The sequence below is a fragment of the Ogataea haglerorum genome (genome assembly GCF_019207285.1).
Source record: "Ogataea haglerorum isolate 81-453-3 chromosome Unknown 81-453-3_NODE_12_length_311171_cov_96.283249, whole genome shotgun sequence".
Taxonomy (NCBI): domain Eukaryota; kingdom Fungi; phylum Ascomycota; class Pichiomycetes; order Pichiales; family Pichiaceae; genus Ogataea; species Ogataea haglerorum.
Window position 1 is genome coordinate 27,795 of NW_025065162.1, and position 13,159 is coordinate 40,953.

The window sequence follows — 13,159 nt, forward strand, 5'->3', positions numbered from 1 at the left end:
AGTAAGAATTTTTCTTCTTATCTAATGGCCAAAGAAAAAACAGCAGTCACGGTTGAAGAGATCGCGGCGGTCCGCCATGGCGACCCTGTGCTTGCTCAGAAGCTTCGCCTGATCAACAACGCCATTGACGAAATTGGCTTCACCTGGTACCATTTCCAGCTTTTCTGCATCGCTGGCTACGGCTACGCGGTGGACTCGCAGCTAGAGCTCATCCAGTCGTCGGTGCATTCGTACGTTGCGCTCCAATTTGGCGCAGACTACCCCACGGATACCCAGACCACGTACGTGGGGTACGTTCTGGGAGCCCTTTTCTGGGGTTTTGGCGGCGATTTGATCGGCAGAAAGCTCGCGTTCAACACGTCGCTGATTCTCGCCTCGCTGCTGGGCTTTGCTACCGGGGGGATGAACTCTTTTGCCACGTACTGCATCTTCAATGCGCTGGCCAACTTCTGTGCCGGCGGTAACCTCGTTATGGACGTCACTGTGTTCATGGAGTATGTGCCGTTCAAGTGGCAGTTTCTCAACACCATGATGGCTATGTGGTGGGGGATCGGACAGACAGTAAATAACCTTATCTGCTGGGGGTTCCTGCCCAACTACAGCAGCGGCTGGCGGTACGTGTGGTATACCAACAGCGGAATAATTCTGTTCTGCGGCCTGCTACGGCTGTTTGTGCTGCGGTTGGACGAAACTCCAAAATTTCTGGTGTCGACCGGCCGCGACGACGAGGCCGTGCAAGCTCTGCAGAGAATTGCACGCAAGTACCAGCGTCCCTGTTCTCTCACACTGGACCAGCTGCAGGCGTGCGGTGAGCTCTGCTCAGACTATTATTCGCCGCAACAGGGCTGGCAGCCGGCCAAAATGCTTGCTGCAGTGAAGGAACACGTGCGGATCTTGTACCAGAACAAGATCGTCGCCTACTCCACCACGTCGCTCATGCTCTCGTACCTGCTGGTCGGCTTCTCATCCAGCATCTTCTACAACTTCCTCTACATCTACATCCAGTCGCACGGCGGCAACACGGCGGCGCCCAGCCACATCGTGTACAGGAACTCGACGTTGTCATATATGACGGCGATTTTCGGGCCAATCTTCTCGGCGCTGCTCGTGAGAGCCTTCGGCAGACGATATACGATGCTGTTTGGCGGCATGGCCACCATGGCCATCATGTTTGGGTACACGACCGTGCGCACGCCGTCAGGTGACGCTGGCTTTTCGTCTGCAACGAATTTCTTCATGAACGTGTATTATGGCTGTCTCTACGCGTATGCGACAGAGATCTTCCCAGCACAGGCGCGCGGTACAGGGATGGGGCTGGCGTCTGTTCTGGGCGCCATCGGTGGTTCCCTCTCCCCGGTAGCATACTATTTCGGTGAGAGTTCGGGCACCTCTGTTCCTATCTGGCTGGCAGGTGCGCTTTTTGGCGTGCTTGGTATTCTGGCTGCTCTTTACCCATTTGAGCCCTCTGGCAAGGGCCTGAATCTGGTGCGGTCAGGAAATAGAAGTGAGGTGATCTAGCTCAGCTTAATACAATAAAACAATTAAGTTTCGGAGTTCGGTGTTATGAGGAGCTGCAATTTTACGGACATTCCTAATATAATCCGTTTATCCACGTCAGAAACTTTAGCAAGTGGTACAACGTCACTCTCCGTTAACACCTGCAGTGACGGACTTAACAATCTATAGCCCAGACACAGACTTTCAAGGGCCCCAGACACAGACTTTCAAAGGCACTATAAAAAGGCCCTGCTCTTCATTGATTCTCTCCACCATGCCACCAAAGTTCAACTCGTTCAAGTGGGATACCATTCCAGAAAACCTCTATACTCGGCTAGGAAAGTCCGGCCTCCAGATCTCCAGAATTGTCCTAGGATGTATGTCCTTTGGCCGGAAATCATGGTTTGACTTTGTGCTAGAAGACGAGGACGAGGTGTTCACGATCATGAAGAAGGCGTATGACAGCGGAATTCGTACTTTTGACACCTCTTGCAACTACTCCAACGGCTACTCGGAGATCCTCGTTGGAAAATTCCTCAAGAAGCACAACATCGACAGACGCACGGTCGTTATCTTGAGCAAGTGTTTCTTCCCTGCTAACGAGTCGGATCCAGACACAAACATCATTATCCCAGGAACGGCCGAAGGCTCAGAATACATCAACCGGTTCGGGCTCTCGAGAACAAATATCCTGGACTCTGTGGATAAGAGTATCGAGAGACTTGGCACTCACATCGACGTGCTTCAGGTCCATCGATTCGACAAAAATACGCCAATCGAGGAGACGATGGAGGCGCTGCACGACGTCGTCAAGTCCGGCAAAGTAAAGTACCTTGGAGCTTCCACCATGAGAGCGTACCAGTTCGTTGAGATGCAGCATGTTGCCGAAGTGCATGGCTGGACCAAGTTTATTTCCATGCAGAGCTATTACTCCTTGTTCCACAGGGAGGAGGAAGAGGAGCTGATTGCGTACTGCAAAAAAACTGGAGTTGGACTCGTCCCCTACTCGCCGCTCGCCGGAGGAGTGCTGGCCAGACCACCGGATAAGATCTTCAACACTACGACTCGTTCCAGTAGCCCTTTTTCGGCTTCGATGTTCAGGCTGGGCGAGATTACCGACAAGGACAAAGAACTGCTTTCCAGAGTCGAGGAGCTCGCAAACAAGCATGAAGTGAAGATGGCCACTGTGGCCATAGCGTGGTGTCTGTCCAAAGATCACAATCCCATTCTGGGCATTAACAAGGTGGAGAGAATTGATGATGCATTAGCTGCTGTCAACCTGAAACTCACCGACGAGGAAATCGCCTATCTTGAAGAGCTCGATGTCTCCAGAAAGCTGCCTAACTTGTACCACTGAAAACTGAGACTGAATTTAAATCTAAATAATGATAATTTTTTAACTCCACAACAGGGAGAGAAATTTATGTATGCCCCTTGGAGGAATGTCGTTTTCCGGTCTAGTTTTGTAGTCCTCCATCAGGGCTGGAATGATGATGTCCTTGAGGTCGATCAGCGGGGTGCGTTTGATGATCTTGTAAGCAAGACAGAAGAGCACAAACAGCATTGGGGAGCAGTAAGCAGACACAAACGTGGAGGTCTGCCAGTTCCCGTGGATAAAGGTGGTGAATCCACCAGTCAGCAGAAGAATTATCGACGCGATAAGCGAGATCCATGCTCCGGCAGGTGCCAACCTGTTGTGGTACGGAAGATCGGATCTCTTGTATCCCTGGGCTTTCAGGGCCCTATTCATTCTGATGTGGCAGATGGATATAAGGATCCAGCCAACCAGCAGGTTGGATGAGGTGATGTTCTGGAACCAGCTGAACACTGTGGCTGCCGTGCTGTTGACGCTCATATAGGACAAGGCCAGGAACAGCAAAGCCAGGGCAACGCCCACAAACGGAACGTTGAGCGTCTTGGTGGTCTTAAAAAAGCGTCGAGGTGCCTGTTTCTTTGCGGCAAGCGAAAACAGGACTCTTGCAGAGCTGGCAATACCGGCGTTGGCCTCGGACCACGCAGAGGTGAGGGTGAGTGCATTGACCACATGGGGAAGCACCTTGATGCCTCCTCTTTCGAATGCAACCACGTATGGTGAGTGCGCTGCTGTGCCGTCGCTCACGGCGATTTTTTTGTCGTTGTAAGGCACGATCAGACTCAAAACGAAGACTGCAACCATGTAAAGAGAAACGACTCTGTACAGGATTCTCTTGGCGGCACGAGGAATATTCGTGCGTGGATTTTGAGTCTCACCAGCTAAAAGCGCAATACCCTGAACTCCTCCGTAAGAATAAACCACCGACGAAAGAGCAGCCCAGAAACCGATAAACTTTCCAATATTGCCTGTCTTGACGAACTCTGCAAAAGGGCCAGGGTCCTTCCAATAGTGGAAGCCAAGTCGTTCCTGGCCCTTGACTCCTCCCAAGTCCAGCACCAGACCAGCTAGCACGAGGATAGCAATGAGACAGATCTTGAGCAGCGCAAACACAAACTCGACTTCTCCGTATATTCTGACCGAAAACAGATTCGTAATGGCGATGGGAACTGCCAGAACACTAATCCACACAGCAGGACTGAGGTTGCTCCAGTACTGGATGATAAGGGCTGCAGAAACCAGGCCTCCTGGAAGAAGGTTTTGCCAGAGCGAAAGGTAGCCGTACGCAAAGCCGACGGCCTCGTCGATGAAGATCTCCGAGTGCCTGATTGTGGATCCCGTCAGAGGAGCCAGAGCTGCCACCTCGGCGAAAGCGATCTGGTTCAGGCCCACGATGGTTCCAATAAGGGCGTACGCAATGAGGATCCCGACGGGCCCTGTTTTGGCAAGTGTTCCTCCGCTGCTCAAAAACAACCCCGTACCAAAAACACTGACAAGGGCAATCATGCCGATGTGTCTACTTTTAAGGGTTCTTTTCAGATGCGTGTCGTCGACCTCGAAAAGCTCGCTGACCGAGTCCTGAGGCACGATTTGCACGCTTTCAAGGTTGGCGACCGATTTTCTTTCTTCCTCGCTGTTGTCAAAGTTGGCTTTGGACATTATGGGTGAAGGCGCAGGCCTTCCGAGGATACCATTTTATAGTCGCAGAAGAGTGTCACAGCCATGGATCCACAACAGCCACATCTTCCTTGCAGATTTTTTCGAACAGCCAAACGGCATTTTTGACAGGGTTTGACAGAGGAAGGTAGCAATAGTGAAGAACAAGCTTTCCTTGGCAAGCAAGCACTGCTCTTCGTCCTGGAGTGAGGGCTCATCGAAGCTCTTTCCCTGCCCCGTTCCAGCTTCTTTGAGAGAATGTTGACGGTGTGGCTACGGAATGCCGTCTGTGTATTTGCTGTCCGGGAGTATTCCTGTGCCGAATGGCTAACTGGGGCGCTCGATTATATCACAACCTGTTAATTTATCCAGCTACGTGTGGTCCTGCATAAACCTGCACTGCCTGACAAGCACTGAAAAATTCTGTGAAATTTATTCTCGAGCGAGCGAAAATGACCCGGGACCAGCTCGAGCCAGTCCGGCCGTGGCATATTCTGCATAAGGAAAAGCACATCTTCTACCTCTGCGGTAAAGGAACACAACACAGCAAGGCTCCGCTGCTGCTGAACACCATGTTCGCGGCAAAAGGCCTAGATTGGGAGTACCAGCTCCTCGATACGGACGACGCCGAGGCCTTCAGCAAAATGCTTGTCTCCGGGAAAATCCTCGGCTGTGCTGTCACCATGCCCAACAAGGTGACTTTCAGCTCTCTTGTCGACCAGCTGACCGAGGACGCCAGAGTTGTCGGATCGATCAACACAGTTTTCGCGCGAAGAAACTCCGGAACCGGCCAGATAGTATATGTGGGCGCCAACACTGACATCATCGGGGTCAGAGATTCGTTCCTCTTCAACGAGACGGCAAAAAAAAAGTGTCTGGAAGTGCGGCCCGGTCTCGTGTATGGCGCCGGCGGGGCTTGCAGAGCGGCAATCTATGCGCTCCACACATATCTCGGCTGCCCTAAAATTTACGTCATCAACAGATTTGCGCACGAGGTGGAAACTGTGGCTAAGAGTATGAAGCAGAACGGTTTTGCAGGAGACATTATCCATCTGAGCACTCCGCAAGAGGCGCGCCGCGTAGAGTTGCCTAAGTTCATAGTCTTGGCGGTGCCGAACGTCAAGCCTCAGACTGCCGACGAGAAGCTGGCCAAGGCCACCCTGGATGTTTTCATCGAGTCCTCCAAAGGGTCTGTGCTCGAGATGTGTTACCACCCAGTGATCCGGACACTGTTGTACGAGGAGTTCGAGAAAAATGGCTGGAACGTGATTCCAGGCTGGGAGGCCATGATATACCAGGGCGCCGCACAATTTGGCTACTGGACCGGAATACCTTTGGAGGAAACTCCTGTCGAGCATGCCTCGCAGACTCTTCGTAAAAACCTAGAAAATGTTTAGTCGTTAGATACATTATGCGCTGATAGATGATGATTTGGTCATGTCCGTAGGAAGGACCTCGACGTCGGACTCCTCAACACCTTCTATTTTTCGTTGCTCGATCACAGACATGGCGTACTCTCGGGCCCTCCATGCAGGCACTCCTGGGGTGAACAGCAGTCCAACATCTTCGACAGGGACGTTCGAGGTTTCTGGGTAGAAAAGGTAGAAGATAATAACCGTCGCCACGACTCCCGAGCCAAAGAAAAAGAACACACCGTATGCGTTCATGCTGTTCACCATGTTTCCCGTGAACCTAGCAAAAATGAATGCCCAGAACCAGTTGGAAGTCGCGGCACAGGCTTGAGCAAAAGTTCTCACACTCTGGTCAAATAGCTCTGACGAGTACACCCACGGGATTCCAGACACCGAGATGGAGTACGCAATGCACCAGATGTAGAACATTGCCATGGTGGCTTTTCCGCCGGCATCCAATTCTGCATGCGAGCTGGGGTTTGCGATCTTGATGTACGACCCGATAAAGAAGAGACAGAAAATGCAGATCGGACAGCCGATGAACATCGACTGCCGACGGCCGAGCGGATCAATCAGGAAGAAAGCCCAGAACGTCGTCGCCACACCTTTCAGCACGCCAAAGAGACCAGTCGACAGCAACGCAGACGAGGTGCCGCTGACACCGATAGCACTGAACAGCGTCGGGCTGTAGTAGTTCACCGCGTTGATACCGGAAGTGTTCTGCAGAACAAACGTGCTTGTGGAAAGCAGCAGTCTGAATCTGAGGTTTTTGTTCGTGAAAGTTGCCCTTATCGGCGAGAGAAGACCGTCTCCAACCTTCTTTTCTGCCTCCTGAGCCTCGGCGAGCAGATTCCCAGTCTCGTACTTGAGGTATTCATCGTCCGGTGGCAGTTTCCGGAGGTATGTCAAGGCCGCTATCCCCTTCTCTATCTTGTGCTTTTGGAAGTACCATCTAGGAGTCTCCACGATGAAGGCCAATCCAGTCATGAATATCCCGGCAGGAATCAATTGCACAGCAATAGGAACCCGCCATTGCTGGTCACCGTGCAAATGTTTGTTCGTTCCATAGTTGATGAAGTATCCCACAATACCACCTACCTGCCACGAAAGCTCATAAAGTCCAACAAGACGGCCTCTGATGCTTGGCGGTGCGATCTCCGCAGTGTACATCGGAGCAATGTTGCTGACGCCTCCTATGCCCACGCCCAAAATGGTCCGGCCAGCATACAGCGGAGCAAGCCCTGTTGTGCTGTTCGCACCGAGCTGGATGGCAGATCCCGCGATGATCAAGATCGAGGCGATAATAAGGCCAAATCTTCGTCCTCGGTAGAAGTTCACGGGGTATATGAGCAGCGACCCAAAAAAGGCGCCCACATGGAACAGGGAAATGATGTTGGCCTTGACTGTTGTCACTCTAGACTTCGACATCGACTTGAGCCCGAACTCCTCCTGGAACGAGTCCAGCACAATGGTTCCGCTGATGAATCCTGAGTCATATCCACAGAGCACAGCGGCCCAGGATGCGAAAATGGCGCAGCGGTAGAGCCTCATATTGTAGATGCTGTCGGGAATCACCATACCGTCTTTCGCCTTCTCGTGCTTTCGTCTGAAGAGCTTCGCGTCGAACATGGCGAGTTTCTTTTACCAAATAAAATTTGTCTTGTCTGAAAAGTTCTCGGGGACAACAGGGGCTGAAGGAGGCTGAAGGAAGAAACCAGAAATGTGTCGAGGACTACGGTGAGAGAGTTGCTACAGTGTTTATGCTCGGCCAGTTTGTCGTGTCGGGCTCTGGTGCTCCAGATCGCTACGACGGCCTGAGATCTGGAGCTCCGTTACCGGCGTCACTTCCAGATGTGGGGAAAAATTTTCAACACACCCCTGCACAGACAAAAGCGCAGTGCAAAGGAGCAGCTGATTAAATATAGCAGCATGGTCGACAATTGCCGTATGTGAAGAAATGAGAGGGCTCGAGCCCAATCGGGGATCTCTGCCGCGACAAGCCTGCTGCTTGTTATTTTGTAGGCTGATGACTGAGTTGGCCATGTGCTATTATTATAATCTGCGCCCGATGTGTGTAGCAGAACTCATACGCTATTTGCGTTCGGCAGTTCTCGACTACAGATAGTTCCCATCTCGGTCCTGGATACGGCAAGGCTGACAGGGCCGTCAAGTCGGTGCTTGTGGCAATGACTGTACTAAAGCTGAAGCTATAAGCCAGAGATTAGTGGCAGGAATGGCAGGCTGTGCAGACCAGGTAACGTGACCAGTTGCGCGGACACGAAGGAGCCTGTTTCTTGCGTGTTATAGGGTCAGCGAAACGTGTCCGATAGACGCAGCAAATGTAACCTGCTTTGGTCGCACAACCAATTTGGATCGCACACCCTCAGACGTTTCACTCTTACCTGAGTCAAGCGAACGAGACCGAACTGGACGAGCAGCAGTTCCGCAAGAAGATGCAGCCAGCCAGGAAAACCCAGAGGACAGGGTCGTAAGTCGTTCTGCTCTTCTCTCTCGTAACGGCCCAGAAATATGGTGAGCCTCTGCCTAGCCTTTTTTTAGTTACGTCGCCGTACGACTTTTGCTAACGTGCATATCTTTTCCATCTAAGCATTAGCAAGTACTAGCAACTTGAACAAACACACAACGAGACGCAACACTGATGCAGCCGATTGTTGCCGTTGTTGCACGAACCCCCTGTGCAGATGCACTTGTTTTTGGCGCCCGAGCTACAGGTTCGGGGCTGTAAATTGCAGCACATGTATTGTTCACGTACGGCGAAAAGTAGCTAAAAACAATAGAACGAAGAAATCGGATTTTTTTTTTTGCTGAGACCCCCTGGAGTCCAACAAATTGGGCAGCACAGAGAATCCTGTTTTTGAGTCCCGTGGCAACTGTCTAGAAAGCACAGGGGTCTTGCACCCTTGCAGCCCTTGCTAATTGGTCATAGAGCAGCGCTAATTCGACCTTCTATGTAGACTCCGACCCTAGCTTATCGTAAAGATCATCATTGTATGCATGTCATGTGTGCACGCACAAAGGTGTTCAGAATATATCGGAACTAATACATTCTCATCCCAAGTGAGAATTTTTAGGGCTCGGCGAGTGGTTATAAAAAGACGTGAATGTCAGAGATTTCGTCTCAACCATGGTAGCACCATTCACCGACTCGCTAGAAAAAACTAGCAAAGCCAGCAAGGCTAGCTCCGAGCTCGACAATGAAACCGTTGAGCTGAGCAGGACCGTGTCGGAGACCTCCGCCACTCCTGTGGGCAGAAAACTCGTCCTTTCCGCCTACTGTGTGCTCGTTTTCGCGGCATTTGTTGAAACCTTTGCCGGCGACTCGACGTCAGGCCTGGACTCCTATGCCACATCCCACTTCAACGCCCATTCCCTGATTTCACCGCCAGTGTTACCTACAAAATCACCGCAATTGTGTCGTACCCTATAATGGCCAAGCTCAACGACCTTTTCGGCCGCAGCGAGGGTTTTGGTTTCTCTGTCCTGGTGTACACCAAGTCCTACGTCCTTTAGGCCGCGTGCCAGAACGTGCAAACTTATTTCTGTGCAGAGATCCTGTACGCCGTTGGAAGAATCGGGTACCGGGTGTTCCAGCAGGTGTTCATCGCCGATACTTCTTCGCTCATCAACCGTGGTCTCATGTCGCAGCTCCCTGATGCGCTTGCTGCCGTGCCTTCTCTCTACGTCGGATCCATCATCCAGGACGCTTTCATCGAGCACTCGACCTGGAGATGGGGCTACGGTATGTGGGCCATTGTCATGTTTGTGTCCTGTCTCGTTCTGACCACTATGATGTACATCGTGGACCGCAAGACCAAGTCCACCGGTCACGACAAGATCATCAAATCGCTCGAGGGCCTGTTTGAAGGCGGCTTCTTGAAAAAGGCCGGCTACTACATGTTTGTCAAGCTGGACCTGTTCGGAGGTGTTCTGATGGCCGTCGGACTCGTGCTGTTTTTCATTCCACTCAAACTGACCGGAACGTCCAGTCCGTATAAATGGCACGAGGCTAGACTGATTGCACTTCTGATCGTTGGATTCGTCATTTTCTGCCTGTTCCTGCTGTGGAACACCAAGATTGCCAGGTATCCGTTTGTGCAACACCAGGCCCTGCTGCAGAAAACCACCTTGCTCGCCTGCATCATCGTTGCCCTGGACTTGTGCGAAAACTCGGCCTTCTCCACGTATATGAAGACTGTGCTTCAGGTCTCCGACTACGTGACCGTGGGAGAGGCCAGCAGAATTGACAACTCGAAAAAGGCGTGTGTCCAAGTTTTCAGCGTGGTGGGAGGACTCGTCATGAAGTACACCAAACGCTCCAAACTGTTTGTCACCTCGGGGATTGTTCTCCTCTACCTCGGACACGTTTTGCTGGTGTGCTTTGTCAACACGGGCGACGGAATGGCCTCCAAGCCGCTTCTCTACATGGCTGAGGTGTTCATTGGCGCAGGCAGAGGATTCTACCAGTGCGCGTTGCAGGTGATCGTGCAGGCTGTGGCCGGCCGCCATAACATTGCCATGTCGACTGCTTTCTTCCTTGCGTTCAACTCTATCGGCTCGCTGATTGGCTCTGCCATTGCGGGCTCGATCTGGAACACGGTTGTGTTGTCCAAGCTCAAAAAGTACCTCCCCGAAGACTCCAAGAACAAGGCCACCAAAATTTAGAAGAGCATCAAGGTGGCCCTAAAGTACAAGAAGGGAACAGAGGAAAGAGACGCCATCGCCAAGGCCTACCGCGAGACGCAGCAAATCATTGGATGGGCCACTGTCGGCATCATCACCCCAATGCTCTTGCTGATGCTGTTTGTCCACAACGTTCAGCTCACAGATAAGGCCGATGCGTACGAGGGAGACATTGCTTCGGAGTCAGAATCTGAGGAGAACGTCACCGCAGAGGTCCGCGATGAGAAAGAGGCCCCTCAAAAACCAGCCAAGCTGACCCTGAGACAGGACATTCGTCAATCGCTGAGCAATTGGAGAAAGAAATCCGTGAAACAACAGGTCTTGGACGCAATTGGAATCTGATCGATTAGTTAGCCTTTTTGACCAGAGACTAATTGGGCCGAAAAGCAGCCCCTTCACTCAGTGCATTTCTGCGTTGGAAGCGAGTGTAGTCTTAATTTAATCATATATTTTCTTACCTGTATTTGGCACGGAGAGCATCCCAGTCCTTTCCTACCCTTTTCTCGTCAACAGGACCTGGAAAGGCGGTGTCTGTAACATTCTGCTCGTCTAATGCATGCATATTTTGCTAAAGCTAATCATACCTGCCTCATAGACCTGGCTACCACCGGTGCCACCATGAGATAGATTAGCAGAGCCTGAATTTATTCCCCTCCACGAACTATCCAAAAATCCTATCCATGAACTTTGCCGCTTTTGAGTCGTACTCCAGCTCCTCTTCGTCATGGGGATAGCTCAAGTCGATATCCTCCAGCGGAATCTGTGCGAAATTTCGGGTGCAGCATTTGTAACCAATCCAGAAAACAGCAAAAATCACCAGAGAGATGTACGCGGCAAAGAAGTTCTGAGTGTCCCACGGAATGAACGCCGTGAAGCCCTGCGTGAACGCGATTAACACCAGAATCGAAGCTGCAAAAATTGCCGAGTACGGCTGGAGAGGTGATTTGTAAATTGGGAGCCCGTCTCGGTCTATGCCCTGCTTTTTCAATGCGTAGTAGTATCTGATGAACGAGTAATTGATCAATGTCCAGCCAATGAATCCGAAAACGGTGGTCAGGTTCATCAGCCAGTTGAAGACCTGCTCGGCGGTGTTGTTGAGCGTCAGCAGCGCAAGAAGGCCGAACGCGGCGTTGCAGATCACCGAGTAGTACGGCACGCCGTTCCTGTTGGTGATAGTGAGGAATTTAGGACAGTAGCCATATTTCTGGCCAAAGAAGTACGTTCTGGACGGAATGTAGATCTGCGTATTGGCGGCAGACATGGCAGAAATGAGGATGCCGCCGTTGACTATCGAGGGAAGCACTTTCACTCCGGCATTTTCCACGGCAATGACAAACGGCGACTCTGCCCCGTTTCCTGCTCCCGCGTTGACTGCGCTCAGAAGCTTGCTGTCGTTGGAAGCAACCATCAAAGTGACCATGAACAGGGAACCCACGTTGAATGTGATAATCCGGACAACCACCGACTTCATGAGGGAAGGGGCCAGTTTCCTAAAACTGGGCACCTCGCTGTTTGTAAGAGCAACGACCTCGGTTCCCTGAAAGCCAAAACCGGCGTTGACAAACACTCTCCAGACACCCAAGAACTTTCCAATCGGCTTATCTGATAGATAGTGCACGAAGGGTCCGGGATCTCTCCAGTACTGGAAGCCCGTAGTCTTGTGCAAAGGGTTGCCACCGCAGGTAGCAATTAGACAGAAAATCATGCTTCCCACAATCAGAAGAACCTTGACCATGGTGATCCAGAACTCTACCTCCCCGTAGGCCCCCACGTCCACGATGTTGACCATGAGCACGAAAAACGTGAAAATCAGCACAATCGCATAGTCGGGCAGTTTTTTCTCCGTGTCCCAGTAACCGATCAGCAGACAGATCGACGAGATTTCAGAAGGCAGTGTCAGATTGAAGCCAAGCGCGTAGCACCACGTGTACGCGAACCCGGCCGATTTGTCCACGAATCGCGACACCATCTCAACGAAATTACCCTCGCTGCCCAGAAAAGAGCACATCTCGGCCAGCGAGAACAGGGTGCACATCGTGATAAAGCCCATGATCGTGTACGAAAGCAGCATCCCGACAGGTCCTGCGATCGCCAGCGAGCCTCCACTTCCGATAAGAAGCCCAACGCCAAGAGATCCGCCCAGAGCTATAAAATTGACATGTCTGGGCTTGAGGTGCTTTTTGAGCTTGTTGCCAGGGAGAGACACGATTGATGCGGCCTCGATATCCACCTCCGGTAGTTTCTCTTTCTCCTTCACTTGAGTCATGAAGAACGGTAAGTTATTTTGACGGTATCTTATCTTGGGTGGCAGCTGTCGATCTTTCGGATATCCATATCGGGTAGAAATATGCATGATAATAAATTAAGAGACCCCATAAATTTATCAGCTCTACTCAGGAAAAAGGGTAGCAAAAATGCTCCTATATGCCGCTCCTGCGAGGGAACCCGCCACACACCATCAGAAGGTTTGCCTGGACACGGTTTCAATCGCCCAAGACACCATCTATCTGCCCCACAAAAC

General features: G+C 51.5%; 9 protein-coding genes across 9 annotated transcripts; 6 read left to right on the forward strand and 3 right to left on the reverse strand.

Annotated features, from left to right (window-relative positions):
- Nucleotides 1-24: 24 nt before the first annotated feature.
- Nucleotides 25-1,518, forward strand: KL911_004136 (uncharacterized protein; the record flags this gene model as incomplete). Its single annotated transcript, XM_043199394.1, has 1 exon — nt 25-1,518. One exon carries the CDS (start codon nt 25-27, stop codon nt 1,516-1,518), a length of 1,494 nt encoding a protein of 497 aa, XP_043052960.1.
- A 253-nt stretch (nt 1,519-1,771) lies between these two features.
- Nucleotides 1,772-2,854, forward strand: KL911_004137 (uncharacterized protein; the record flags this gene model as incomplete). The annotated part of the gene is made up of 1 exon (XM_043199395.1): nt 1,772-2,854. The coding sequence occupies one exon, from the start codon at nt 1,772-1,774 to the stop codon at nt 2,852-2,854; it is 1,083 nt and encodes a 360-aa protein (XP_043052961.1).
- Nucleotides 2,855-2,893: 39 nt separating this feature from the next.
- KL911_004138 (uncharacterized protein) lies at nt 2,894-4,528 on the reverse strand (the record flags this gene model as incomplete). Its single annotated transcript, XM_043199396.1, has 1 exon — nt 2,894-4,528. The coding sequence occupies one exon, from the start codon at nt 4,526-4,528 to the stop codon at nt 2,894-2,896; it is 1,635 nt and encodes a 544-aa protein (XP_043052962.1).
- A 449-nt stretch (nt 4,529-4,977) lies between these two features.
- KL911_004139 (uncharacterized protein) lies at nt 4,978-5,922 on the forward strand (the record flags this gene model as incomplete). The annotated part of the gene is made up of 1 exon (XM_043199397.1): nt 4,978-5,922. The coding sequence occupies one exon, from the start codon at nt 4,978-4,980 to the stop codon at nt 5,920-5,922; it is 945 nt and encodes a 314-aa protein (XP_043052963.1).
- Nucleotides 5,923-5,934: 12 nt separating this feature from the next.
- KL911_004140 (uncharacterized protein) lies at nt 5,935-7,566 on the reverse strand (the record flags this gene model as incomplete). The annotated part of the gene is made up of 1 exon (XM_043199399.1): nt 5,935-7,566. One exon carries the CDS (start codon nt 7,564-7,566, stop codon nt 5,935-5,937), a length of 1,632 nt encoding a protein of 543 aa, XP_043052964.1.
- Nucleotides 7,567-7,697: 131 nt separating this feature from the next.
- KL911_004141 (uncharacterized protein) lies at nt 7,698-8,473 on the forward strand (the record flags this gene model as incomplete). Its single annotated transcript, XM_043199400.1, has 2 exons — nt 7,698-7,777; nt 8,224-8,473. The coding sequence occupies 2 exons, from the start codon at nt 7,698-7,700 to the stop codon at nt 8,471-8,473; spliced, it is 330 nt and encodes a 109-aa protein (XP_043052965.1).
- Nucleotides 8,474-9,082: 609 nt separating this feature from the next.
- Nucleotides 9,083-10,620, forward strand: KL911_004142 (uncharacterized protein; the record flags this gene model as incomplete). The annotated part of the gene is made up of 2 exons (XM_043199401.1): nt 9,083-9,374; nt 9,506-10,620. 2 exons carry the CDS (start codon nt 9,083-9,085, stop codon nt 10,618-10,620), a joined length of 1,407 nt encoding a protein of 468 aa, XP_043052966.1.
- Nucleotides 10,621-10,740: 120 nt separating this feature from the next.
- KL911_004143 (uncharacterized protein) lies at nt 10,741-10,980 on the forward strand (the record flags this gene model as incomplete). Its single annotated transcript, XM_043199402.1, has 1 exon — nt 10,741-10,980. One exon carries the CDS (start codon nt 10,741-10,743, stop codon nt 10,978-10,980), a length of 240 nt encoding a protein of 79 aa, XP_043052967.1.
- A 319-nt stretch (nt 10,981-11,299) lies between these two features.
- Nucleotides 11,300-12,991, reverse strand: KL911_004144 (uncharacterized protein; the record flags this gene model as incomplete). The annotated part of the gene is made up of 1 exon (XM_043199403.1): nt 11,300-12,991. One exon carries the CDS (start codon nt 12,989-12,991, stop codon nt 11,300-11,302), a length of 1,692 nt encoding a protein of 563 aa, XP_043052968.1.
- Between the last annotated feature and the right edge of the window lie 168 nt (nt 12,992-13,159).